The sequence below is a fragment of the Mustelus asterias genome, chromosome 5 (assembly GCF_964213995.1).
Source record: "Mustelus asterias chromosome 5, sMusAst1.hap1.1, whole genome shotgun sequence".
In the NCBI taxonomy this organism is placed as follows: Eukaryota; Metazoa; Chordata; class Chondrichthyes; order Carcharhiniformes; family Triakidae; genus Mustelus; species Mustelus asterias.
This window is the reverse complement of record NC_135805.1, coordinates 50,686,082-50,710,853: the sequence shown is the minus strand read 5'-3', so window position 1 is coordinate 50,710,853 and position 24,772 is coordinate 50,686,082. Positions and strand designations below refer to the sequence as shown.

The 24,772-nt window shown below is 45.5% G+C and overlaps 1 protein-coding gene across 3 annotated transcripts in view; it reads left to right on the top strand.

Annotated features, from left to right (window-relative positions):
- The window catches only part of mtfr2 (mitochondrial fission regulator 2), a 26,575-nt gene extending 3,131 nt beyond the window's left edge, over window positions 1–23,444 (top strand). For 2 of the 3 annotated variants that reach the window (XM_078213664.1, XM_078213663.1), the window contains exons 2-8: window positions 4,186–4,330; window positions 8,242–8,346; window positions 16,067–16,185; window positions 16,959–17,188; window positions 19,362–19,650; window positions 19,731–19,911; window positions 20,880–23,444. In XM_078213664.1, coding sequence (XP_078069790.1) covers window positions 4,268–4,330; window positions 8,242–8,346; window positions 16,067–16,185; window positions 16,959–17,188; window positions 19,362–19,650; window positions 19,731–19,911; window positions 20,880–20,975 — 1,083 coding nt within the window. In that variant the 5' untranslated portion in view covers window positions 4,186–4,267 and the 3' untranslated portion in view covers window positions 20,976–23,444. Of the gene's footprint in view, window positions 1–3,224; window positions 3,277–4,185; window positions 4,331–8,241; window positions 8,347–16,066; window positions 16,186–16,958; window positions 17,189–19,361; window positions 19,651–19,730; window positions 19,912–20,879 lie in introns of all 3 variants that reach the window. The other variant, XM_078213665.1, reaches the window with a different exon arrangement.
- Window positions 23,445–24,772: the final 1,328 nt, after the last annotated feature.

Genomic DNA, 24,772 nt, shown 5'->3' with positions numbered 1-24,772 from the left:
GGGGGAGGGGCAGTGGTTGGGGTGGGGGGGGAGGGGCAGTGGTTGGGGTGGGGGGGAGGGGCAGTGGTTGGGGTGGGGGGGGAGGGGCAGTGGTTGGAGTGGGGAGGGGCAGTGGTTGGGGTGGGGTGGGGAGGGGCAGTGGTTGGGGTGGGGTGGGGAGGGGCAGTGGTTGGGGTGGGGTGGGGAGGGGCAGTGGTTGGGGTGGGGTGGGGTGGGGGTAGTGGTTGGGGTGGGGTGGGGGGGGTAGTGGTTGGGGTGGGGTGGGGGGGGTAGTGGGTGGGGTGGGGTAGTGGTTGGGGTGGGGGGGGTAGTGGGTGGGGTGGGGTAGTGGTTGGGGTGGGGTGGGGGGGAGGGGTAGTGGTTGGGGTGGGGGGGAGGGGTAGTGGTTGGGGTGGGGGGGAGGGGCAGTGGTTGGGGTGGGGGGGAGGGGCAGTGGTTGGGGTGGGGGGGAGGGGCAGTGGTTGGGGTGGGGGGGAGGGGCAGTGGTTGGGGTGGGGGGGAGGGGCAGTGGTTGGAGTGGGGAGGGGCAGTGGTTGGGGTGGGGTGGGGAGGGGCAGTGGTTGGGGTGGGGTGGGGAGGGGCAGTGGTTGGGGTGGGGTGGGGTGGGGGTAGTGGTTGGGGTGGGGTGGGGGGGGTAGTGGTTGGGGTGGGGTGGGGGGGGTAGTGGGTGGGGTGGGGTAGTGGTTGGGGTGGGGGGGGTAGTGGGTGGGGTGGGGTAGTGGTTGGGGTGGGGTGGGGGGGGAGGGGTAGTGGTTGGGGTGGGGGGGAGGGGTAGTGGTTGGGGTGGGGGGGAGGGGTAGTGGGTGGGGAGGGGGAGGTGTCGTGGTCGGGGGGGCGGAGGGGTAGTGGTCGGGGGGGCGGAGGGGTAGTGGTTGGGGTGGGGGGGGAGGGGTAGTGGTTGGGGTGGGTTGGGGGGGTGTAGTGGTTGGGGTGGGTTGGGGGGGTGTAGTGGTTGGGGTGGGGTGGGGGGGTAGTGGTTGGGGTGGGGTGGGGGGGTAGTGGTTGGGGTGGGGTGGGGGGGGTAGTGGTTGGGGTGGGGTGGGTTGGGGGTAGTGGTTGGGGTGGGGTGGGGGGGGGGTAGTGGTTGGGGTGGGGTGGGGGGGGTAGTGGTTGGGGTGGGGTGGGGGGGGTAGTGGTTGGGGTGGGGTGGGGGGGGGTAGTGGTTGGGGTGGGGTGGGGGGGGTAGTGGTTGGGGTGGGGTGGGGGGGGTAGTGGTTGGGGTGGGGTGGGGGGGGGTAGTGGTTGGGGTGGGGTGGGGGGGGGTAGTGGTTGGGGTGGGGGTGGGGTAGTGGTTGGGGTGGGGTAGTGGTTGGGGTGGGGTAGTGGGGTGGGGTGGGGGAGGTAGTGGTTGGGGTGGGGGGGGTAGTGGTTGGGGTGGGGTGGGGGGGGGGTAGTGGTTGGGGTGGGGTGGGGGGGGTAGTGGGTGGGGTGGGGGGGTAGTGGTTGGGGTGGGGTGGGGGGGGGTAGGGGGTGGGGGTGGGGGGGGGTAGTGGTTGGGGTGGGGTGGGGGGGGGTAGTGGTTGGGGTGTGGTGGGGGGGGGGGGGTAGTGGTTGGGGTGGGGTGGGGGGGGGTAGTGGTTGGGGTGGGGTGGGGGGGGGTAGTGGTTGGGGTGGGGTGGGGGGGGGGTAGTGGTTGGGGTAGGGTGGGGGGGGTAGTGGTTGGGGTGGGGTGGGCGGGGTAGTGGTTGGGGTGGGGTGGGGGGGGGTAGTGGTTGGGGTGGGGTGGGGGGGGGTAGTGGTTGGGGTGGGGTGGGGGGGGTAGTGGTTGGGGTGGGGTGGGGGGGGGTAGTGGTTGGGGTGGGGTGGGGGGGGTAGTGGTTGGGGTGGGGTGGGGGGGGTAGTGGTTGGGGTGGGGTGGGGGGGGTAGTGGTTGGGGTGGGGTGGGGGGGGTAGTGGTTGGGGTGGGGTGGGGGGGGTAGTGGTTGGGGTGGGGTGGGGGGGGTAGTGGTTGGGGTGGGGTGGGGGGGGGTAGTGGTTGGGGTGGGGTGGGGGGGTAGTGGGTGGGGTGGGGGGGGTAGTGGTTGGGGTGGGGTGGGGGGGGGTAGTGGTTGGGGTGGGTTGGGTAGTGGTTGGGGTGGGGTGGGGGGGGGTAGTGGTTGGGGTGGGGTGGGGGGGGGTAGTGGTTGGGGTGGGGTGGGGGGGGGTAGTGGTTGGGGTGGGGTGGGGGGGGTAGTGGTTGGGGTGGGGTGGGGGGGGGGTAGTGGTTGGGGTGGGGTGGGGGGGGTAGTGGTTGGGGTGGGGTGGGGGGAGTAGTGGTTGGGGTGGGGGGGGGTAGTGGTTGGGGTGGGGGGGGAGGGGTAGTGGTTGGGGTGGGGGGGGAGGGGTAGTGGTTGGGGTGGGGGGGGAGGGGTAGTTGTTGGGGTGGGGGGGGAGTGGTTGGGGTGGGGGGGAGGGGTAGTGGGTGGGGAGGGGGAGGTGTCGTGGTCGGGGGGGCGGAGGTGTCCGTGGTCGGGGGGGCGGAGGTGTCGTGGTCGGGGGGGCGGCGGGGTAGTGGTCGGGGGGGCGGAGGGGTAGTGGTCGGCGGGGGGGGGGGTAGCGGTAGCGGTCGGTGGGGGGGGGCAGGTGTAGTGGGGGAGGGGTGGTGGTTGGCGGGGGGAGGAGCGGTGGTTGGCGGGAGGGGGAGGGGTAGCGGTGAGGTACTGGTGGGTGGAGGAAGGGGGAAAGGTGGGTGGAGGAAGGGGGAAAGGTGGGTGGAGGAAGGGGGAAAGGTGGGTGGAGGAAGGGGGAAAGGTGGGTGGAGGAAGGGGGAAAGGTGGGTGGAGGAAGGGGGAAAGGTGGGTGGAGGAAGGGGGAAAGGTGGGTGGAGGAAGGGTGGGACGAGCAAGATTTCGGTGTCAATGCTGGCGATTGGGGAGGTGGGGTGGGGGGTGAGATGCTGAAGTTGATTGGGGAGGGAGGTTAATTCTTGGTCTGACCGGGGCGTCCTTGATAAATGTCAAGCTCTGGCAAGAGAACCTGCCTATATCTCTGGAGAAACACACCAACTTTCAGTTGGCACTTTGTGTTTTTTTGGGAACATTCCACGCTCTGTTTTTCTATCAAATAGGATAACCTAGCATTTTTGCAGAATGTACACTACATGCCAAATCTCCGCCCACTCATTTAGCTTCTCCCAATCTCCTTGCTTGAAATATCTTTGCATCCTCCTTACGGCTCACACTTCTGTATCATCCGCAAACTTGGAAATATTACATTTAATGCTCACATCCAAATCACTGATATAGGTTTGTGAATTGCTGGGGCCCAAGCTTTATCCTTGATGAATGGAGAGATAAGGTGAGTGATAGTGGTACAAGGGGAGGGGAACACACAGGATTCAATGAGTTGATCAAAGGGAAATAGTTGGGGTAATGTCAGTTGGTAGCAGTCTCACCTTTGAGTTAGAAGACTACGGGGTCAGGACTCGTACAAGAGACTGGAGCACTGAAACCTACTCTGCCTCTGGTGTAGTCCTGAGAGAGTACTGTTCTGTTGGGGTTGCTGCCTTTAAGATGAAACCTTAAACCTGAGCTGTTACCTCCACCTGAGGATCCCATAGCATTATTTTGACGAACAGCATGGGGGTTATCCCCAGTATCCTGGCAAATGTTTATCTCTCAATCAACATTAAAAATAAAATAAGTCACTTGTCATTATCATATTTGTGGAGCTGGCTGCACACAGGTTTGCTGCCATGTTTCCTATATTACAGCAGTGACTACACCACAAAAATATTTCATTTACTGTAAAGCACTTTGTGACATCCTGAGGTCATGAACTGGCATTTATCAATACAAGTATTTTTTTTTTTACTGATAGAACTGGAAGGTGGAATTTTCCAAAAAAAAGGTATTGCCCTTGAACTTGGGTCGACTGATGCCATTGTCAAAGACTCAAACTCTTGAATTATTATACCAAATGTGTAGTTTCTAATTGTGTTGGAACATGTACAAAAAGTAATTTACTGTACTGTATTTAGTGCTTTTTTTAAAGATTAGAATTAGGTTGTTGTAGTCTGAATGGTGCTTGCTGGTTCTCAGCTCTGCAAATTTGAAAATAAATTTGAATGTCACTTTAGTATATTCTCAGTAAGGTTAGTTAAGGCTTAATACTCTTAAGACAAATTTGCAAGTGAGTTCTTTGGAGCATCAATATTGCTACAGTTGTCTTGACGTTCTATTCATAAATTACTCTCTTCCTTCATAGAATGTTATTCTAAATTGGTCCTGATGATTAAATGTGAGCAGAACAATGTTCCTGTGCTGTGGTGACTACACTAAATCATCTGATGTCTCGCCTGTTAAATTTCATTTGTGAACTACTAGAGTACTTTGGAATATCATCTGACTTGGTAAATTTACAAAATACTTCTGCTGTCTCTTGATTGTAAGTGAAGTTTGAACAATGTTTTTTTTACCCTTATTGAGGCAGTTTCCATTTTCTTACTTTGATTTTATCATGTGAGATACACAAGGTGATTCTCTGACCTCGCCGCGCCATTAGTAGACCATGCCAGTGACGGAGAATAGCGTGCGAGCCTAAAAACCCATTTTGTGCCTGGTGCCAAAAGTTTGCAATTCTCCCATCCCCTTCCCAATGGCGTGAACTGGTTCACGGCTTGGGGTTGATTAGCATGAGAATGACTGACTGCATTTCAATCTCATTAGCGAACTCGGTCCATGGCCCAACCCCTCCCCCGAAATGCACCCAACCCCTCCCCCGAAATGCACCCACCCCTCCCCCGAAATGCACCCACCCCTCCAACATGACATCGCACGGGCGCGAATCACTACTTGTCCCTTAAAGTGTGGTTCCAAGGGCAAGCGAGGAGGTGAGCACCGCTTAACAACAACCACCAGGATGCAAGAGAGTGGGCCAGCTGCTGCTTTCATGAGCGGGCCCCTATCGATGCAGGGGCTTGGGGGGTGGGGGCAAAGGCTGGGCCGGATGTCCTCCGGTCCGGGTGGCTGCTGGTTTGGGGTCATGTGGTGAGCATTCTCCCTGACTGATCAAAGACCGTAAGAAGTTTAACAACACCAGGTTAAAGTCCAACAGGTTTATTTGGCAGCAGGCTTTTGCTACCAAATAAACCTGTTGGACTTTAACCTGGTGTTGTTAAACTTCTTACTGTGTTTACCCCAGTCCAACGCCGGCATCTCCACATCATGATCAAAGACCCCCAAGGGGTTCGAGAGGTCATGGCTAAATCCCACTAATGTTGCACCCTCCACCCTACCACCTGTCTGCTGGAAAGGCTCTGTGGTTTACCATGGACTCCCATCCCAAGCCCCACTAACACTCAAGCACCTGACAGCTGTCTCCCAAATCAAGGGAGCTTGGCAGCTGTTAACACAGCTCTGTACACTGCATGAACTCTGAGGTGCTCTACAATAGGCATCTGTTGCATGGAAGATAGGGGGGTGCTTTCCTACAGTCTGTCTGAACTGTCTGGAAGCCAGTTAGCACCAAACATCCAGGTGGGTATGTGCAGGTTTATACTGCAAGAATTCCTCAGTGACGACCTTCCCACAGGCGCCCTTTATGCTCAGTGTGAGTGCCAGAGTGTTGAGCACAGTCAGCCTTGTGCTGCTGCCTATGGCCTGTGATGTCAGAAGTCTATATTGGGGTGGGTATAGACGCCATGCACGTCGCCCTGCAGGCCCAGTGGAATCAGGGAGTGCCCTTTATCAATCGCAAGGGGTTACACTCCCTGAATGTCCAGATTGCGTGCAACCACCTTGCCAACATCCTGGAGGTGTGTGCACGCTACCCAAGGAGCGTGCACAACAGCTACATCCTGGGGTACTCAAACATGCCCAGGATATTCAATGACCATCCCAAACTGCTGGGATGACTTGTGGGGGACAAAGGGCTACCTGCTGTGGTCATGGTTGATGATGCCAGTGCGGAGGCCTGAGACTGAGGTGGAGACCTATAATGATTTGATTTATTACTGTCATATGTATTGGGATACAGTGATAAGTGTTTCTTACGTGCTATACAGACAAAACATACCGTTCATAGAGTACATAGGGGAGAAGGAAAGGAAACGGTGCTGAATATAGTGTTACAATCATAAATAGGGTGTAGAGAAAGATCAGCTTTATATATGGTAGGTTCATTCAAAGGTCTGCAGGGAAGAAGCTGTTGTTGAGGATCCTCCCCCACTTTGGAAGGAGTAATTTGACAAGGAAGTATTCAATGAATGGCATGGCACTAGAAAGTTCTGTGGAACAAAGGAACCTTGACGTGTTCGGCCACAGATTTCTGAAGGCGCAAGAGAGGTGAAAAAGACATGTGACACTTGTCTTTATCAATCGAGGCATAGATTACAAAAGCAGTGAAGTCATGTTGGAGTTGTAGAGAACTTTGATGAGGTCACAGCTGGAGTACTGTGTGCAGTTCTGGTTGCCACATTATAGGAAGGATGTGAGTGCACTGGATGGGGTGCAGAGGAGATTCACCAGGATGCTGCCTGGGATGGAACATTTAATTTATGAAGAGAGGTTGGGTAGGCTTGTTGTTTTCATTGGAGCAGCGAAGACTGAGGGGCGACCTGATCGAGGTGTACAAGATTGAGGGACATGGACAGAGCAGCTGTTCCCCTTAGTCACAAGAGGACATAGGTTCAAGGTGAGGGGCAGGGGGTTTTGGGGGGATGCGAGGAAAAACTTTTTATCCAGAGGGTGGTGACGGTCTGGAATGCGCTGCCTGGGAAGGGTGGGAGAGGCAGGTTGCCTCACGTCCTTTAAAATGTACCTGGATGAGCACTTGGCAATCATAACAGTCAAGGCTATGAGCCAAGTGCTGGTAGATGGATTAGGTGCGAGTTCAGGTGTTTCTCGTGCATCGTTGCAGACTCGATCGGCTGAAGGGCCTCTTCTGCACTGTATGATTCAATGAGTCAGTTGGTACATGAGTATCTTTTTCCTGACGGAAGAAGGTGGAAGAGAGAATATATAGGGTGCATGGGGTCCTTGATTATGCTGGCCCGCCTCCTCCATGGCGTCCAGCAGCCGTCCAAGTGTTCCCTCCGTGGGGCTGTCTTTGCGCTGCCATCTTCCTGGCATGACTGGCTGAGAATGCAGGGGAGGCATTTAAATGCAGCTCCCCCTTGTTAACGGCACACAGCTGCGGCCACTTCGGGCGCGTCACACGTCTGGGGATTCCATACTGGTGTGTTTCACATGAAGGCTCTTTCGGTGTGCTAGTTGTCAGTGGATTTTGGTGTAGAGCGTGCCGAAGGGACTGGCACGGATCACTCCTTTATTTTTGCTGTTATGACACTTGGAAACCGTTTGGGAGAATTCTGCCCATAGCTTCCAATTAGAGTTACACATCTAAAATTCAGTTCTGTGCCTGTAGAATAGTATGTAGGAGTTATAGTGGACTGCAATATTATTAAACATGGATAAAAGAAATGGATGTTGGAGCTGTTAATGTAAAATGTTGAAGTAGAACTGAATTGAATACACTGTTTAAGTCTGAATATATATTCCTCTGCAGTGCCCAATCATAAATCCAGATTATAACACTAAATGGACAGTTTGAAAACACCTTTCTGCTGAAAGGTGAAATGATTGCTGGATAGAGCCGTGAAGAAGGCCTATAGTGTGTTAGCGCTTATTAACAGGAGTTTAAGAGCCATGGGGTTATGCTGCAACTGTACAGGACCTTGGTGAGACCACATTTGGAATATTGTGTGCAGTTCTGGTCACCTCACTATAAGAAGGATGTGGAAGCGCTGGAAAGAGTGCAGAGGAGATTTACCAGGATGCTGCCTGGTTTGGAGGGTAGGTCTTATTAGGAAAGGTTGAGGGAGCTAGGGCTTTTCTCTTTAGAGCGGAGGAGGTTGAGAGGCGACTTAATAGAGGTTTATAAGATGATGAGGGGGATAGATAGAGTGGGCGTTCAGAGACTATTTCCTTGGGTGGATGTAGCTGTTACTAGGGGGCATAACTATAAGGTTCGTGGTGGAAGATATAGGAGGGATGCACGAGGTAGGTTCTTTACTCAGAGAGTGGTTGGGGTGTGGAATGGACTGCCTGCTGTGATAGTGGAGTCGGACACTTTAGTAACTTTCAAGCGGTTATTGGATAGGCACATGGAGCACACCAGAATGATAGGGAGTGGGATAGCTTGATCTTGGTTTCGGAAAAGGTTCAGCATAACATCGTGTTCTATGTAAACTTTATACATTTTGCTGTTAAAGCAAAAATGTATGACTATGCACACTAATGTGTTTGTCCTTTTTTTAAACAGCTCATACAACAATGGCAAAGCAAACCATATGGACAGTCTCGTAGTATTGTTCGAAGGATAGGATCATCACTTCCATTAAATCACTGGCCTCGAGTCTGCTTTCAGGTCAAACAAACTTACATTAGTGGATGAAATTGGATGAAAAGTTTCTGATGGATTTTACGGTTTCAAACTTATTCTTAAATTTTACTTGTGTCCAAAAGATGACAGACCTGTCAATTTCTCTTAAAATGGCAATTGTGCAGGTGAATTCTTCCAAGCATTGACTTGGGCAGCAACATCTTCCTGGGTAAAGACAGATATACAGTCTGTATTTAGTATGAAAACTAGATGCTGGAGATCTGAAATAACAACAAAGTGCTGGAGAAATCCAGCAGGTCTGGTAGCATCTGTGGAGCGTGGACAGTTAATGTTTTGACTTCAATGTGACTTCTTCAGAACTGAAGAGGTAGAAATATGATGGGTAAAAGAAGGAAGGGATTCAGGTTGAACAAAAAGAAAGGTCATGGATAGGTTAGGGGTGAGAGAGATTAAATACCAAAGATGTTATGGAATAAAAGGCTTAGGGAGTGGTAATAGTAGTAGTAGTAAAGAAACAAAGCATTGGTTCAAATTAGATTAAAACCAGCATAAAGATCAACTTTGTACTTGAATTGGACCATTTTGGTAGATCAAACCAGGGCAGGACTTACTCTCCCCAACACCTCACCATTAACTGAGTATTAGAACAAAGAGATCTAGGGGTGCAGGTTCATAGCTCCTTGAAAGTGGAGTCATAGGTGGACAGGATGGTGAAGAAGGCATTCAACACGCTTGGTTTCATTAGTCAGAACACTAAATACAGGAGTTGGGACATCTTGTTGAAGTTGTACAGGACATTGGTACGGCCATACTTGGAATACCGTGTACAGTTCTGGTCACTCTATTATAGAAAGGATATTATCAAACTAGAAAGAGTGCAGAAAAGATTTACTAGGATGCTACTGGGACTTTGTGGTTTGAGTTATAAGCAGAGGCCGGATAGACAGGGACATTCCCTGACGAGTAGGTTTTCACTATGTTTAAAAAAAATACTCCTATTCATGAAAGCCAATTCAAAACTTTAATATCTCCTCGTGTTAATCCACCCTTAAAAAAAATCAAGCTTCTATTCATAACCCCACATTAAAGACAGCTAATCTTTTATTAGTCTTTTGGAGCTGTCAATTCAACTGTGATCATAAAACACCCCCCTACGATGAGATACTTGTAGCTTATGGGAAATAGCCAAACATTCATAAGGGTGCTTTAGGTAAGTATCAACAAACAACTATTGTAACTGGGTAATAAATGAGTATTTAATTGATTCTAATAAATAACAGGTGTATTTTCAACTTCCCTTGACACAGGCAGCCTGTTATTTTGCATTTTTAAATGGCTGGGCATTTAAATAACTTCATATCATGACAGTTCGACAGACCTTATCTACTCTTCAAGAGCCTTTGTATCGACTCCTAAATTCATGATTCCCACACTAGGGGTTAAGCCTCCGGCTACAACATAAATAGTCTGAACCCATTACTGAGTACAAATGGCTCTGCTAAGTTCAGGTTTCTCTCATGTATGAGTCATGTTCAACACCCTTTGCTCTACTAGCAAAAATAGGATCTATCGGAAATGGAGGCAGAATTTCTGAATCTAGGAACCACCTACAGGTTCAGACTCTGAAAATCTGAGCCAAAAACCTCTGTCTACTGTGCATTCATTACTCAAAGATAAAGACAAAAGCAGTAATTGAAAATTTAATCTACTTTTGGTAGTAAAGTTGCAGGGCGCAAAAGATGAAAGTGGAGAGTACATCTAAGATTTGGGAGCCTTTGATTTCAGGTTTGTTTTTGGAAAATTGCATCTAAATACTGTTTATTGCAGTTGACTGATTCATAGACCTGAGACTGGTTGTGTCTCTGTGCCACTTACCAGGAAGTGAGCTTTTATACAATGTCTAATCTGAACCCTTTTTTTGCCAAGCCCCTGGTAATTTATTTATATACTTGTGTGTTTTTATTACTCTCTGACATTTTTTGAAATCTATCTCCTGGAAGCCTGCCTTTTGGAGCTGGAGTGGCAGCTGGGGACACTATGGAGCATCCGCGAGATGGAGAGTATTGTGGATAGCGCATGTGGAGAAGTGGTTACAATGCAGGCTCAGACTCCACAGGCAGGAAGGAATGGATGACCACCAGGTAGAGCAAGAGAGCTAGGCAAGCAGGACAGGAATCTCGTATGGCTATTCCCCTGCAAAACAGATGTACCGTTTTGGATACTGTTGAGGGGAATGGCCTTTCAGAGGAAAACAGCAATAGCCAAATCCATTGCACCACAGTTGGTTCTGCTGCAGATGGGAGGAGTGAGAAGTGTGGGAATGCAATAGTTACAGGGGATTCAATTGTAAGGGGAGTAGATAGGTGTTTCTGTGGCCGAGACCCCAGGATGATATGTTGCCTCCCTGGCGCTAGGGTCAAGGATATCTCAGAACGGCTGCAGGACATTCTGAAGAGAGAAGGTGAACGGCCAGTGGTCGTAATACATGTTGGTACAGGCGACATAGGTAAAAAGAGGGATGAGGTCTTTAAAGCAGAATATAGGGAGCTAGGAAGCAAGCTGAAAAGTAGGACCTCAAAGGTAGTGATCTCAGGATTACTACCTGTGCCACTTACTAATCAGAGTAGAAACAGCAGGATACGTAGGATGAATATGTGGCTGAAAAGATGGTGTGAGGGGGAGGCTTTCAGATTCCTAGGGCATTGGGACCGGTTCTGGGGGAGGTGGGACCTGTACAAATTGGATGGGTTACACTTGGGCAGGATCGGGACTGATGTCCTTGGGGGTGTACTTGCTAGAGTGGTTGGGGAGGGTTTAAACTAATATGGCAGGGAGATGGGAACCATTGCAAGGATTCAGAGCAGGGGCAATTAAGAACAAGAGGAAAAGATAGTAAAGAGAATAAGGAAATTGATAGGCAAAGAAATCAATGGCCAGAGTCAGATAAGGACCAAGTAAAAAACAGTAGTAAAGGGAAAAGAAATGTTAAAAGTGCCCACCTTAAGGTTTTGTACCTGAATGCTCAGAGCATTTGAAATAAAATGGATGAATTAATTGCACAGATAGATGTAAAGGGGTATGATATAGTTGGCTCCAAGATGAACAAGGATGGGAACTAAACATTGAGGGCTAATCAGTGTTTAGGAAGGACAGAATGGAAAATATGGTGGAGTTGCATTGTTGATTAAAGATGATATTGATACGATATTGAGGAAAGATGTCAGCATAGATGAAGTGGAATCTGTATGGGTCGAGTTAAGAAACAACATGGAGCAAAAAATATTGGTGGGGGCGGTATACAGACCACCAAACTATAGTGGTAATGATGGGAAAAGCATTAGACAGGAAACCAGATGCATGTGTTAAAGGAACATCTATGATTATGGGTGACTTTAATGTGCTTATAGATTGGGAGAGTCAAATTAGTCACAGTACAATAGAGGAGGAATTTCTGGAGTGCATACGGGATGGTTTTCTGGAGCAATACGTTAAGGAGCCAACAAGGGAGGAGGCCATCTTGGGCTGGATGTTGTGCAATGAGAAAGGATTAGTTGGCAATCTAGTTGAGAGAACCCTTGGGGACGAGTGACCACAATATGGTAGAATTCTTTGTCAAGGTGGATAATGATGTAGTTGATTCTGAGACCAGGGTCCTGAATCTCAATAAAGGTAACTATGATGGTATGAGGCATGAATTGGCCATGATGGACTGGGAAACATTACTGAAAGGGAAAACAGTAGACAGGCAATGGCAGGCATTTAAAGAATGAATAAATGAATTCCAGAAGTTGTTTATTTCTGTTTGGCGCAAGAATGGCAAGAGGGTTGTGGCCAAACCATGCCTTACAAGGGAAATTAAAGAGAGTATCAGATTCATACAAATTGGCAAGGAAAAGCAATAGGCCTGAGGATTGGGAGCAGTTTAAAATTCAGCAAAGGGAGACCAAGGGATTGATTAAGAAGGGAAAAGTAGAGTATGAAAGTAAGCTAACGGGGAACATGAAAACTGACTGTAACATTTTCTATAGATATATAAAGAGAAAGAAATTGACAAAAATGAATATAGGCCTCTTACAGTCAGAAACGGGAGAATTCATAACGGGGAATAAAGAAATGGCTGAAGAATTAAATTTGTACTTTGCTTCAGTCTTCACAAAGGAAGATATGAATAATATACCAGAAGTGCTAAGAGAAAGATGTTTCAGTGAGGAGCTGAAGGAAATCGGCATTAGTAGAGAAATGGTTTTGGGGAAATTGATGGGATTGAAGATGGATAAATCTCCAGGTCCTGATAATCTTCTTTCCAGAGGACTTAAGGAAGTGGCCCTGGAAATAGCAGATCCATTGGTGGTTATTTTCCATAATTCTTTGAATTCTGGAATAGATCCTACAGTTTGGAGGGTAGCTCATATAAGCTTGTTATTCGAAAAGGGAGGTAGAGAGAAAACGGGGAACTATAGACCAGTGGGCCTAATGCCGGTACTAGGGAAGTTGCTAGAGTCCATAATCAAAGTCAGCATGGACTGACAAAAGGGAAATCATGTTTGATGAATCTATTGGAATTTTTTGAGGACGTAACTAGTAGAGTTGACCGAGGAGAACCAGTGGATGTGGTTTATTTAGACTTTCAGAAGGCTTTTGACAAAGTCTCACATAACAGACTACTATGTAAAGTTAAAGTATGTGTGATTGCAGGTAATGTCTTGAGATGGATAGAAAGCTGGGTAGCAGGTAGGAAGCAGAGTTGGCATAAATGGGTCTTTTTCTGATTGGCAGTGAGTGACTGTGGGGTTCTGCAGGGATCTGTGCTAGGACCTCAACTGTTCACATTATATATTAATGATTTGGAAGAGTATTATCTCCAAATTTGCAGATGATACAAAGTTGGGTGGGAGAGTGAGCTGCGAGGAGATTGCAGAGATACTTCAGCGTGATTTGGATATGAGTATGTGGGCATCTGCATGGTAGATGCAGTATAATGTGGATAAATGTGAGGTTATCCACTTGGTAGCAATAATAGGAAGACAGATTATTACTTGAATGGGTGTAAATTGAGAGCGGTAGATTCTCAATGAGACTTTGGAATCCCCATGCATCAGTCGCTGAAAGTAAGCGCATATGTAGAGCAGGCAGTAAAGAAGGCAAATGGTATAGATAGAAACATAGAAAAACTACAGCACAAAACAGGCCCTTCGGCCCCACAAGTTGTGCTGAACATATCCCTACATTTTAGGCCTACCTATAACCCTCCATCCTATTAAGTCCCATGTACTCATCCAGGAGTCTCTTAAAAGACCCTATTGAGTTTGCCTCCACCACCACTGATGGCAGCGATTCCACTCGCCCACCACCCTCTGTGTGAAAAACTTCCCCCTAACATCTCCCCTGTACCTACCCCCCAGCACCTTAAACCTGTGTCCTCTCGTAGCAGCCATTTCCACCCTGGGAAAAAGCCTCTGAGAGTCCACCCAATCTATTCCTCTCAACATCTTATATACCTCTATTAGGTCTCCTCTCATCCTACGTCTCTCCAAGGAGAAAAGACCGAGCTCCCTCAGCCTATCATAAGGCATGCCACTCAATCCAGGCAACATCCTTGTAAATCTCCTCTGCACCCTTTCAATCTTTTCCACATCCTTCCTGTAATGAGGCGACCAGAACTGAGCACAGTACTCCAAGTGGGGTCTGACGAGGGTCTTATATAGCTGCATCATTATCCCCGGACTCCTAAACTCAATCCCTCGATTGATAAAGGCCAGCACACCATACGCCTTCTTAACCACCTCCTCCACTTGCGGGGCCGATTTTAGAGTCCTATCGACCTGGACCCCAAGGTCCTTCTGATCCTCTACAGTACTAAGAGCCTTTCCCTTAATATTGTACTCCTTCATCCCATTTGACCTGCCAAAATGGACCACTACGCATTTATCTGGGTTGAAGTCCATCTGCCACTTCTCCGCCCAGTCTTGCATCCTATCTATGTCCCTCTGTAACTTCTGACATCCCTCCAGACTATCCACAACCCCACCAACCTTCGTGTCGTCGGCAAACTTACCAACCCATCCCTCCACTTCCTCATCCAGGTCATTTATGAAAATGACAAACAGCAAGGGAGAACAGATCCCTGGGGCACACCACTGGTGACCGACCTCCATTTAGAAAAAGACCCATCAATACACACTCTCTGCCTCCTTTGGGCCAGCAGTTAAAGTGTTGGTGTCCTTTGGGCAAGCCAGTTCTGGATCCACAGGGCAGCAGCACCATGGATCCCACGCCCTCTCATTTTTTCTAGAAGCCTTGCATGGGGGACCTTATCGAACGCCTTGCTAAAATCCATATAAACCACATCTACCGCTTTCCCTTCTTCGAAAATGTGACCAAACACATTGACGAACTCCACCAGGCTCGTAAGGCACGATCTGCCTTTGACAAAACCATGCTGAGTATTCTTGAGCATCCTAGACCTCTCTAAATGCTCATAAATCTTGTCCCTCAGGATCTTCTCCATCAGCTTACCAACCACTGAGGTTAGACTCACCGGTCGGTAATTTCCTGGGCTATCCCTATTCCCCTTCTTGAAAATAGGAACCACATCCGCAATCCTCCGGCACCTCTCCCGTCTCCATCGACGACGCAAAGATCATCGCCAGAGGCTCTGCAATCTCTTCCCTCGCCTCCCACAGTAACCTGGGGTACATCCCATCTGGACCCGGCGACTTATCTATCTTGATGCCTTTCAAAGATTCCAGCACAACCTCTTTGTTAAAGTCCACATACTCAATCTTTTCAGTCCACTGCAAGCCCACAGTACATCCACCCAGGTCCTTCTCCTCTGTGAAAACCGAGGCAAAATACTCATTAAGCACCTCTGCCATTTCTACTGGTTCCGTACAGATTTTCCCGCCTTCACCTTTTATAGGCCCTATTCCTTCACGTCTCATCGTTTTACTCTTCACATATTTATAGAACGCCTTAGGGTTTTCCTTAATTCTACCTGCCAAGGCCTTCTTGTGACCCTTTCTGGCTCTCCTAATTTCCTTCTTTAGTCCCTTGTTGGCCTTCATAGCGAGAGGATAGGGATGTTTCGTTGCAATCATATAGAACATTGGTGAGGTCACACCTGGTGTATTATGTGCCGTTTTGGTGTCCTTATCTGTAGAAGGATGCCCTTGCTATAGAGGGAGTACAGGGAAGATTACCAGGTTGATTCCTGGAATGGCAGGTCTGTCATATGAGGAGAGACAGTCAGTTAGGATTCTATTCATTGGCGTTTAGAAAAGTGAGAGGAGATCTCATAGAAACTTATAAAGTTCCAACAGGCTTAGACGGGGTAGATTCAGAAAAAATGTTCCCAGTGGTGGGGGAGTCCAGAACCAGGGGTCATGGTTTGAGGATAAAGGGTATTTAGAACTGAAGTGAGGAGAAATTTCTTCACTTGAAGGGTGGTGAATGTGTGGAATTCACTATTACAGAATGCATTTGAGGCCAGAACATTGTCTGATTTCAAGGAGAAATTAGGTATAGCTCTTGGGGCTAAAAGGATCAAGGAATATGGGGGAAAGGGGGGATCAGGATATTGAATTCGATGTTCAACCATGATCAAAACGAATGGCGGAGCAGGGTCGAAGGGCCGAATGGCCTATTCCTTTTTAGTTTCTATCTCAAGTTACCTTTATGCATCCTATTTGTAAGTATTAATGTTTGAAACATTAAATGTCGTCAATGTGACTTTGCCTTTTTACAGCTCCTGGAAGGACTAAGAGTGCCTGACTCATGTAATTATAGCCATAAACCTATGGTTCCATCTCTGGCAGATGTACTATGGATTGCTGATGATGAAGGTGAAACTTTCACTCGGTTTAGGTATGTATGTCTATCATAGCTTTAGTTTTGTAGGTACATTCACACTTTGTACTGATTTGTGTTCACTGAGAGGTCAAAACAATTTGATTTAGTGAAACAGTTAAGTTGCAAACAAGCCGAATAATCAGAAAAGAGCAAAATAATCAGAAATTCTTATTTCTAATTTTAAAAATGGGACAAGGGGCTATGGCGGACAGGTGGGGAGGTGGATTTGAGACCAGGGAGAGATCAGCCATGATTTGGTTGAAAAGCAGAGCAGACTCGAAGAGCTGAATTTGTCTTTTTCTGCTCCTTGTTCCTATGTTAGCAAAATGTGCTACAAAAGGTCTAACTTACTGCAGTGTTAGTCATGATGTGGAGTTGCTGGTGTTGGACACTCACCTGATGAAGGGGCAACGCTCTGAAAGCTTGTGCTACCAAATAAACCTGTTGGACTTTAACCTGGTGTTGTGAGACTTCTCACTGTGCTTACCCCAGTCCAACGCCGGCAACTCCACATCATAACTACCACCAACACCGCAAACTCCCGGCTCAAAGTGGAGAGGATCACTCACCTGATGAAGGGGCAACACTCCGAAAGCTCGTGCTACCAAATAAACCTGTTGGACTTTAACCTGGTGTTGTGAGACTACTTACTGTTACTGCAGTGTAGTATTGATTAAAAACTATGGAGTAATCCATAGTTTGAGCATATTATCGGAGTCAAAATTGGGAATGAAAATTTTAAAAATCTGATGTGTGTAATGTTGAGAGTGAATTGTTTGTTTTTCAAGAAATGAAGTCCGTTCTGTCAAAGTTGAACAGATGATCAACCCAATGCAAGAACGTTGCAGGCCAACAGCTTCTATGAATCATTTGAAAAGCAGAAATAGCACTTGGAATATTGGTGCATCAAATGAAAATGCCTTGAATAAAATCTCTCAACTTGAAGATGAGTTGTCTCGTCTGAGGTCTCAAATTGCTATGCTTGTTACAATGCAGGATCAAAGATCGGGTACTCCAAGTAAGTTTTATAGATTAAATAAAAAGCTTGCATTTATGTAACATTGTTCAATGTCCTTAGGATATAGACTTGCAGTTATCTGGGCATTCCAAAGTGCTTCACAGACAGTGAAGTAATTAGTGAATGGTTGTTGACCTGTGCTCACAGCATCTTAGTTGACTTGGTACCCTGTGGTCTTCCGCCAGGAAATTTTCACAGGAGGTGCATTGTGAGTGCAGTCTATGGGTACATTAATTTGAAAAGGTTCGCCATATTTCCATTAAATGAATCTTTAAAGGGCATGGAGATTAAAATTTCATAGAATCATATAGTGTACAAGAGGCCCTTCGGCCCATCGAGTCTACAACACATTAGAAACACCTGAACTCCCACCTAATCCCATCTGCCAGCACTTGGCCCATAGCCCTGAATCTTATGATGTGCCAAGTGTTCATCCAGATAAATTTTAAAGGATGTGTCCAAAGATGTGAGGGTTAGATTGATTGGCCATGCTAAAATTGCCCTTAGTGTCCTGAGATGTGTAGGTTAGAGGGATTAGTGGGTAAATATGGGTAGATATGGGGGTAGGGCCTGGGTGGGATTGTGGTCGGTGCAGACTCAATGGGCTGAATGGCCTCTTTCTGTGCTGTAGGGTTTCTAAGATTCTAAGAGGCAATTGTTCCAGTTAAAGTAAAAGCAAACTCCTCTGTATGCTGGAAATCTGAAATAAAAGCAAAAGAAATGCTGGGAAAACTCAGCAGGTGTGGAGAGTGAAACAGCGTTTCAAGTCCATATGACTTTTTCTTTCTCCACAGGTGCTGCCAGTCCTGTTGAGTTTTTTGAGCATTTTCGTAATTGTTCTGTGGGGGAAATTAGCAAAGGAAGCGCGTTGGGATTTATACATTTGGAGCCTTCGCTAAACTAAAAAGAGTATTTCTAAACTAAAATGAGTATCAGAGGTAAGAAGACTTTGCAAAGTTGGATTATGTAAAGCAGAAATATCTCATTTTTTAAATGTAAATGACATATGAAGACCTTTTTGAGAGAGACACTTGGGTTAAACTGCATCTTGAATATGTAGTTTAATCTTGCTCACTGAGACACAAGGGACACTCAGATCTTGAAGATGGTGCAGAGAAGAATAACCACATAACTATCAGACTATGAAGACATTTTGAAGAAAGTGGGCTTTTTTATCTTGACAGATGACCAAGAGGAGAGCTCTTATAAGTAAAAGTAATAAATGATGGACAAAAGGTAATTCAGCAGCATTGCTTCAAGTTAAATGTGAGTTAAGAAAAGACTATTAGCCTAAATTAATAAAAAGCAAATTTAGGACTGATATTAGTGTAGCGTTCGGTGGTTCAATATGCTGTGTTCTATGCTGAATGTGCTTGCTTAGTTAATGTGATGACTCAAAAATAAACAAACACAGAAGCTGTTGGAATCCAAGAGCTGACGCATGGAGTGGATATTTTGAGTTGCAGGCATTTGCGAAACACTTGTAAATAAATTTGTTGTTACTCGCATGGAATCTAGTACATCATCTCTGCATTTATCTGAGATATGAAATGCACAAACTGGCTAGCACCACAGTCAGGAAGTTCTTCACACAATGAGTAATGAGCATGTGGAATGAATTTCACAGAAATGGAAGAAGTGGAAGCTGGAATCATTTATGTAACTGAATGGTGTGATTTATAAGGGTTGTAGCTGTTGAATAAATAAAACTGGAATGGGCTGTGCAATTCATTGTATTCTATCTCTCTTGCACAATTGGTAAAACACCAATTTTTAACTAAAATCCCATTAAGAAAATAAGTTTTTCAGAAAATGCGTTTTCAAAGCTGCACAATCCAGCAATTTTAGCAGGTTGAGAAAAATGTGCATTTTTTTCCCCTGCTTTTCATTTTTGAACACGCGAATAAATAGGAAATGGCTGATGTGAGAATTAATTCATCCTATCAGTCTCGTTAAAGAACATGCTAAAAAATTTGGAACCAGTGATTATAGTTTAGAAATCTGTACTGCATCTAGTTCTCTACTATGTTTTATATTTCATTTTCATTGTTTTTAAGTAGCTAATTGATCTCATATTATGAATTATATTTTGATAGTTAAACATTATTCACTGTTCAAAATAAACTGCTCCTAAGTTTAACACAATTGAAATTAAATGACTTTCTTATTCTAGGTACACCTGCTGCCTCCGTTCCTCCTCCAAAATTAACATCCACACCACTTGGTGCTTTGTATGATCCATCACCGACTGCTCCACCACCACCACCTCCACCACCACCAATGTCAACTACTGACAACAGTGCTGCATCAGCTCAAGACCTTGTCAGAAAATGCCAAGCTATGAAAAGCAATTCTAGTCATGTGACCATCAAATCAAAGCCAACTGAAAATTCCTCAAGGTCCTTCAGTATGATGGATGTCTTGAAGGACATGCAGAATGTCAAATTAAGAGTAGTAGCGAGGTAGATTTTCTCTCAAATAGAAGAAACTGAAACATTTTTGAGGGATTTAGCATTGTTTAATAACATTCTTATTTTCAAAGGTCACCTGGAGGAACACCCATGGGGAAGAAACCAGCAATAAAGGCACCTGTTTCTGATCCAGCAGCACTCATTGCTGATGCTTTAAAACGCAAGTTTTCACACAGATACCTGAATGATTCTTCTGATAATGAAAATGAGCTCTTCGAATTCTCTCCATTGTCAAGTCCAGAGACTTCAAGGGTACGTTCAAGTGAAGCAGTGAACTATTTAACTTCCTGAGCATGGTTTTTTAGTAGATTTATAGCATAAGTTTTTAAAAAAAGAAACAGTTGTGTTCTGTGGTTTGATCATCACGTTCTAGAGAAAGTTGTAAAATTTTGATGCAAGGTCACACATTTGAAATGATAGCTGCTTCTTTCTCCACAGATGCTACTAGACTTGCTGAGCCTTTCCAGCATTTCTGTTTTCATTAGGAATGGGCAATAAATGCTGACCGTGCCTCCAATGCTCTCTGAGGAAGAGAATTACAAAGATCAATTACCCTCTGATAGAAAATGAAGTTCTGATCTCGGTCTTAAATGGGAGAACACTTTTATTTTTATCCCTAGTTCTAGACTCTCTCATAAGGGGATACATCCTCTCAACCTCCACCCTGCCAATTCCACTCAAGATCTTATTTGTTTCAACAAAATCACCCCTCATGCTTCTAAATCTCTGTGGTGTAGATCCAAACTGTCCAACCTTTTCTCATAAGACAACCCCTTAATTCCAGGAATCAGTTGAGTGAACCTCCTTTGAATTGCTTCCAATGCTAGTTTTTAGTTGCTGAATTATGTATCTTTAATCAAAAAGCTACTTCTTGAAGATAGTACAACTAAACAATATAGAATGATGTTTGACTGTGCATGTTTTCTTGATGTTTACTTTCTTTCTCCTATTTTCTGCTTTTGAGTTGAACCTTCAAAAGTCAACTGTCTTCTGAAAGTATAGTGGTGTAATTAAATAAATAGCACTGTTAGAACATTGCAGTAGTGACTCTATTCAGGTTAGCTTCACGCACTATCCACACCACAAAGGTAATATAAAAGTATCCATTTTTGCTTACGTTGTTGCAGGCAAAGTGATTCTAATCATATTGCATTTGAAGTTAATGATACCAAAACGTTTGCCCCTTGTTTTGTGACTTTTTTCTCTTTTTTCCTCTGTAGTTTGGACAACACCACTTGAAACACGAGAAACCAAATATTTTGAAGACTTGTAAAATATTAAAACCAGCAGATATAAATATTGGAAACGGTTCTTAACTGTGTACACTTTGGGAAAGAATTGAGACCATACTGCAAATATAATGGACATAATATACTTATTTACAATAATTCCCACTTGTAAGTTATCCATCTAAGATAAATTACTTTTATACAAGAAAGCTAACTCAAGATACTGTAAATTTTAACCATAAATTTTTGTTAGTCTTTCTACCATTTGTGAAACTGCTATTAACTATTTAAAGGATTTACATTTCTTTCAAAATAGCAGACTATTAAAATGTGAAAGCTGCAGTCCTGTGAAGTTTGTATGAATGTTTTACTGGCACAGGATAAAATTTTAATTGGGTACCTCTTTCAGTTTGGGATTATGCTTCTAAATTCTGAAACTATTGGAGGTTAGCTTTTCAGTCCTGTTTACAGTTAAAGATAGTCATGTAAAGGTGTAGTTCATCAAACAAGCTGTAATGAATGTTTTACTTACCATTCACTGTCTTTAGAAAAAAACAATTGCAAATGTTATTCACTTCATATTGCATTTTGACTTTTGTTACATTTGAAATGCCTTGCTTCACTTGCTAGCTGCATTTTTGGAGGTGGGAAGAAATCCATTACTTTTAGTAATTCTTGGAAGTTTTCTTGGGAATCCATTTGATAATGCATATATTTTAGCTTTTAATTTTAGTATTCACTTTGAAGACAGAATATTTAAAAATACAAGTGCGAGCTGTATTACATCTACAACCAATCTTGGTTTCAGATAAAGCTCGGCACAACATTGTGGGCCGAAGGGCCTGTTCTGTGCTGTACTGTTCTATGTTCTATGTACAAAGCGGGTGGCACAGTGGTTAGTATTGCTGTCTCACAGAGACCCGGGTTCAATTCCGGCCTTGGATGACTTGTCCCTGTCAAGTTTGTACATTCTCCCCATGTCAGTGTGGATTTCCTCCGGGTGCTCTGGTTTCCTCCCACAGTCCAAAGATGTGCAGGGTAGATTGATTTGGCCATGCTAAATTGCCCTTGGTGTCCCAGGATGTGTAGGTTAGGGGTGTTAGCGGGGTAAATATGTGGGGTTATGGAGATAGGCTCTGGGTAAGATGAGTTAGTGCAGACTCGATGGGCCAAATGGCTTGCTTGTACACTAGGAATTCTATGGTCTAAGATGCCAAAAGTTGATCTGGAAACCATGTAAATTATTTTATCCTGGATAAAATGGGTTTGGGTTATCTTGTAGCACTGGAAGAAATATGGAGCTTTCTATAAGTACCAACATAATATCCAACTCCTTCCTGCTCTGAGTCGATGGGTAAATGTAGCCCCAAAATACTAGGTTCCCTGATCCTTTAGTATAGTCGACACTGCATAAACTCCAATTTCCAATACTTTTGTGCCTACAAAGTTTGATATTAGAATTTTGGAAGATGACAACAAGTGTGTCCATTATTTCCCTGGTCACCTCCTTCAGTACCCTGTAGATATAGATTATCAGGCCCTGAGTATTTATCAACTTTTAGTCCCATTAATTCTCCTAGCACATTTTCTTATTAATACTAATACCTTCAATTCTTCCTCCTTACTGGAAGCTTGGTTTTCTGGCATTTCTGGGAAATACTTCTGTCGTCTTTTGTGAAGACTGAACCAAAGTAGATATACAGCGTGGAAACAGGCCCTTTGGCCCAACTCGTCCATGCGGACCAGGTTTCCTAAACTGAACTAGTCCCATTTGACTGCATTTGGCCCATATTCCTCTAAATCTTTCCTATCTATGTACCTGTAGTTGTTTAATTGCTCTGCCATTTACTTGTTCTCTGTTACAGATTCTCATGTTTCAGACTGAAAGGGACCTACACTTGTCTTCACTAATCTTACAGAAACCTTTATAGTAATTTTTTATGCTCCTTGCAAGTTTACTGTCATATTCTATTTTTCCCTTCTTGAATTGATCGAAATCTTTAAGATTCTAATGGGTATTGGCAGGGTGGATATGGAGAGGACATTCTTCATGCCAGAGAATCTAAGAACTATAGGTCACAGTTTAAAAATAAGTGGTCACTTATTTAAGACAGAGATGAGAATCTTTTCTGTTGGAGCGTCATGTGTCTCTGGAAAACTCTTCCTCAAAAAGCAGTTGAAGAAGAGTTTGAATATTTTTAAGGCAGAGCTAGATAGATTGATTATTGATTAACAAGGGGGTGAAATTTATCGGGATGGGCAGAAGTGGGGTTGAGGTTACAATCAGATCCGCCATGATCTTATTGAACGGTGGAGCAGGCTGGAGGGGCCAAGTGGCCTACTCATGCTCCAAATTAGCATGTTTGTATGAATTCTAAACTGCTCCCAATTCACGGGCTTGGTACTTTTTCTAGCAACTTGATAAGACCTAAACCTGTCCTTAATTTATGTTGTTAGCCATGGTTGGGCCGCTTTTCCTATAACATTTTTGCGCCCAAAAGGAATGTATAATTATTGCAATGAATGCAATCGTTTCTTAAATTTTAGCCATTTCCTACCTACTGTCATGCCTTTTCATTAAGTTCTGCACTCTTTCGTAGCCAACTCACCCCTCGTATCTTTGTAGTTTCCTTTGTTTAGATTTAGGTCCCTAATTTTGGATTGGACTACTTCACTTTTCATCCCAATGAAAAATTATATCATCTTATGGTCACTCTTCCCTCAAGGACCCTGCATAACAAGATTATTAGTTAACCCATTCTCATTGCACAATACTCAACAAAGACTGCCTATTTGCTTATGGGTTCCTTGATGTATAGGTCTGAATAAACATCTCGTACACAATCCAGGAATTTTATCTGCCACAGTATTTCTAATTTGGTGTGCCTTATCTATATGCAGATTAAAGTAATCCATGATTACAGTCGCACCCTTGTTCCATACATCTCTAATTTCCCGTTTAATACCATTCCTTCCCTTACCACTACTGTTGGGAGGCCTATTGACAATTCCCACTAATGTTTAGTGTAAGAGGAAGGGAGTTTACATTCTGGGGAAGATGGGACCGGTACAAGCTAGATGGGTTGCATTGCATCTCAGAGGATCGGGACCAATGTCTTCTCAGGGGTATTCACTAGGACTGTGGAGGAGGGTTTAAACTCGAGTGGCAAGGGGATGGGAACCTGAAAGGGAAGACACAATAGCGGAAAACAAAGATCGAAATTAAAGGTAATGAAGTAAAAAGCAAAAGTGGAAGGCAAAGGAAACCAGGGCCAGCAGCAAATAAGGCCCTAGCACCAAAATTTGCAAAAGGACAATTGTGTCTAAAGGCACCTGAATGCATGGAGCGTTTCTCACTATTGCACTGATTTCATCCTTACAATGCCACCCCACTTCCTTTTCCTTTTTGTCTGTCCTTCCAAAATATTGAATACCCTTGTATATTCAGTTCCCAGTCTTGGTCACCCTGCAGTCATGTCTCCATAATTGCAATCATATTAAAAAAAGGTTAGTCATGGCACGAATCAATTCCAGCCTCCCGGCCTACCTGGATCCACTACAGTTTGCCTACTGCCACAACAGGTCCACAGCAGATGCCATTTCCCTGGCCCTGCACTCAACCCTGGAACACCTAGATAACAAGGACACCTATGTCAGACTCTTATTTATTGACTACAGCTCAGCCTTCAACACTATTATTCCCACGAAACTCATCTCCAAACTCCGCGGCCTGGGCCTTGGCACCTCCCTCTGTGACTGGGTCCTGAACTTCCTAACTCACAGACCACAATCAGTAAGGATAGGCAACAACACCACCTCTATGATCATCCTCAATACCGGTGCCCCACAAGGCTGTGTTCTCAGCCCCCTACTATACTCCTACA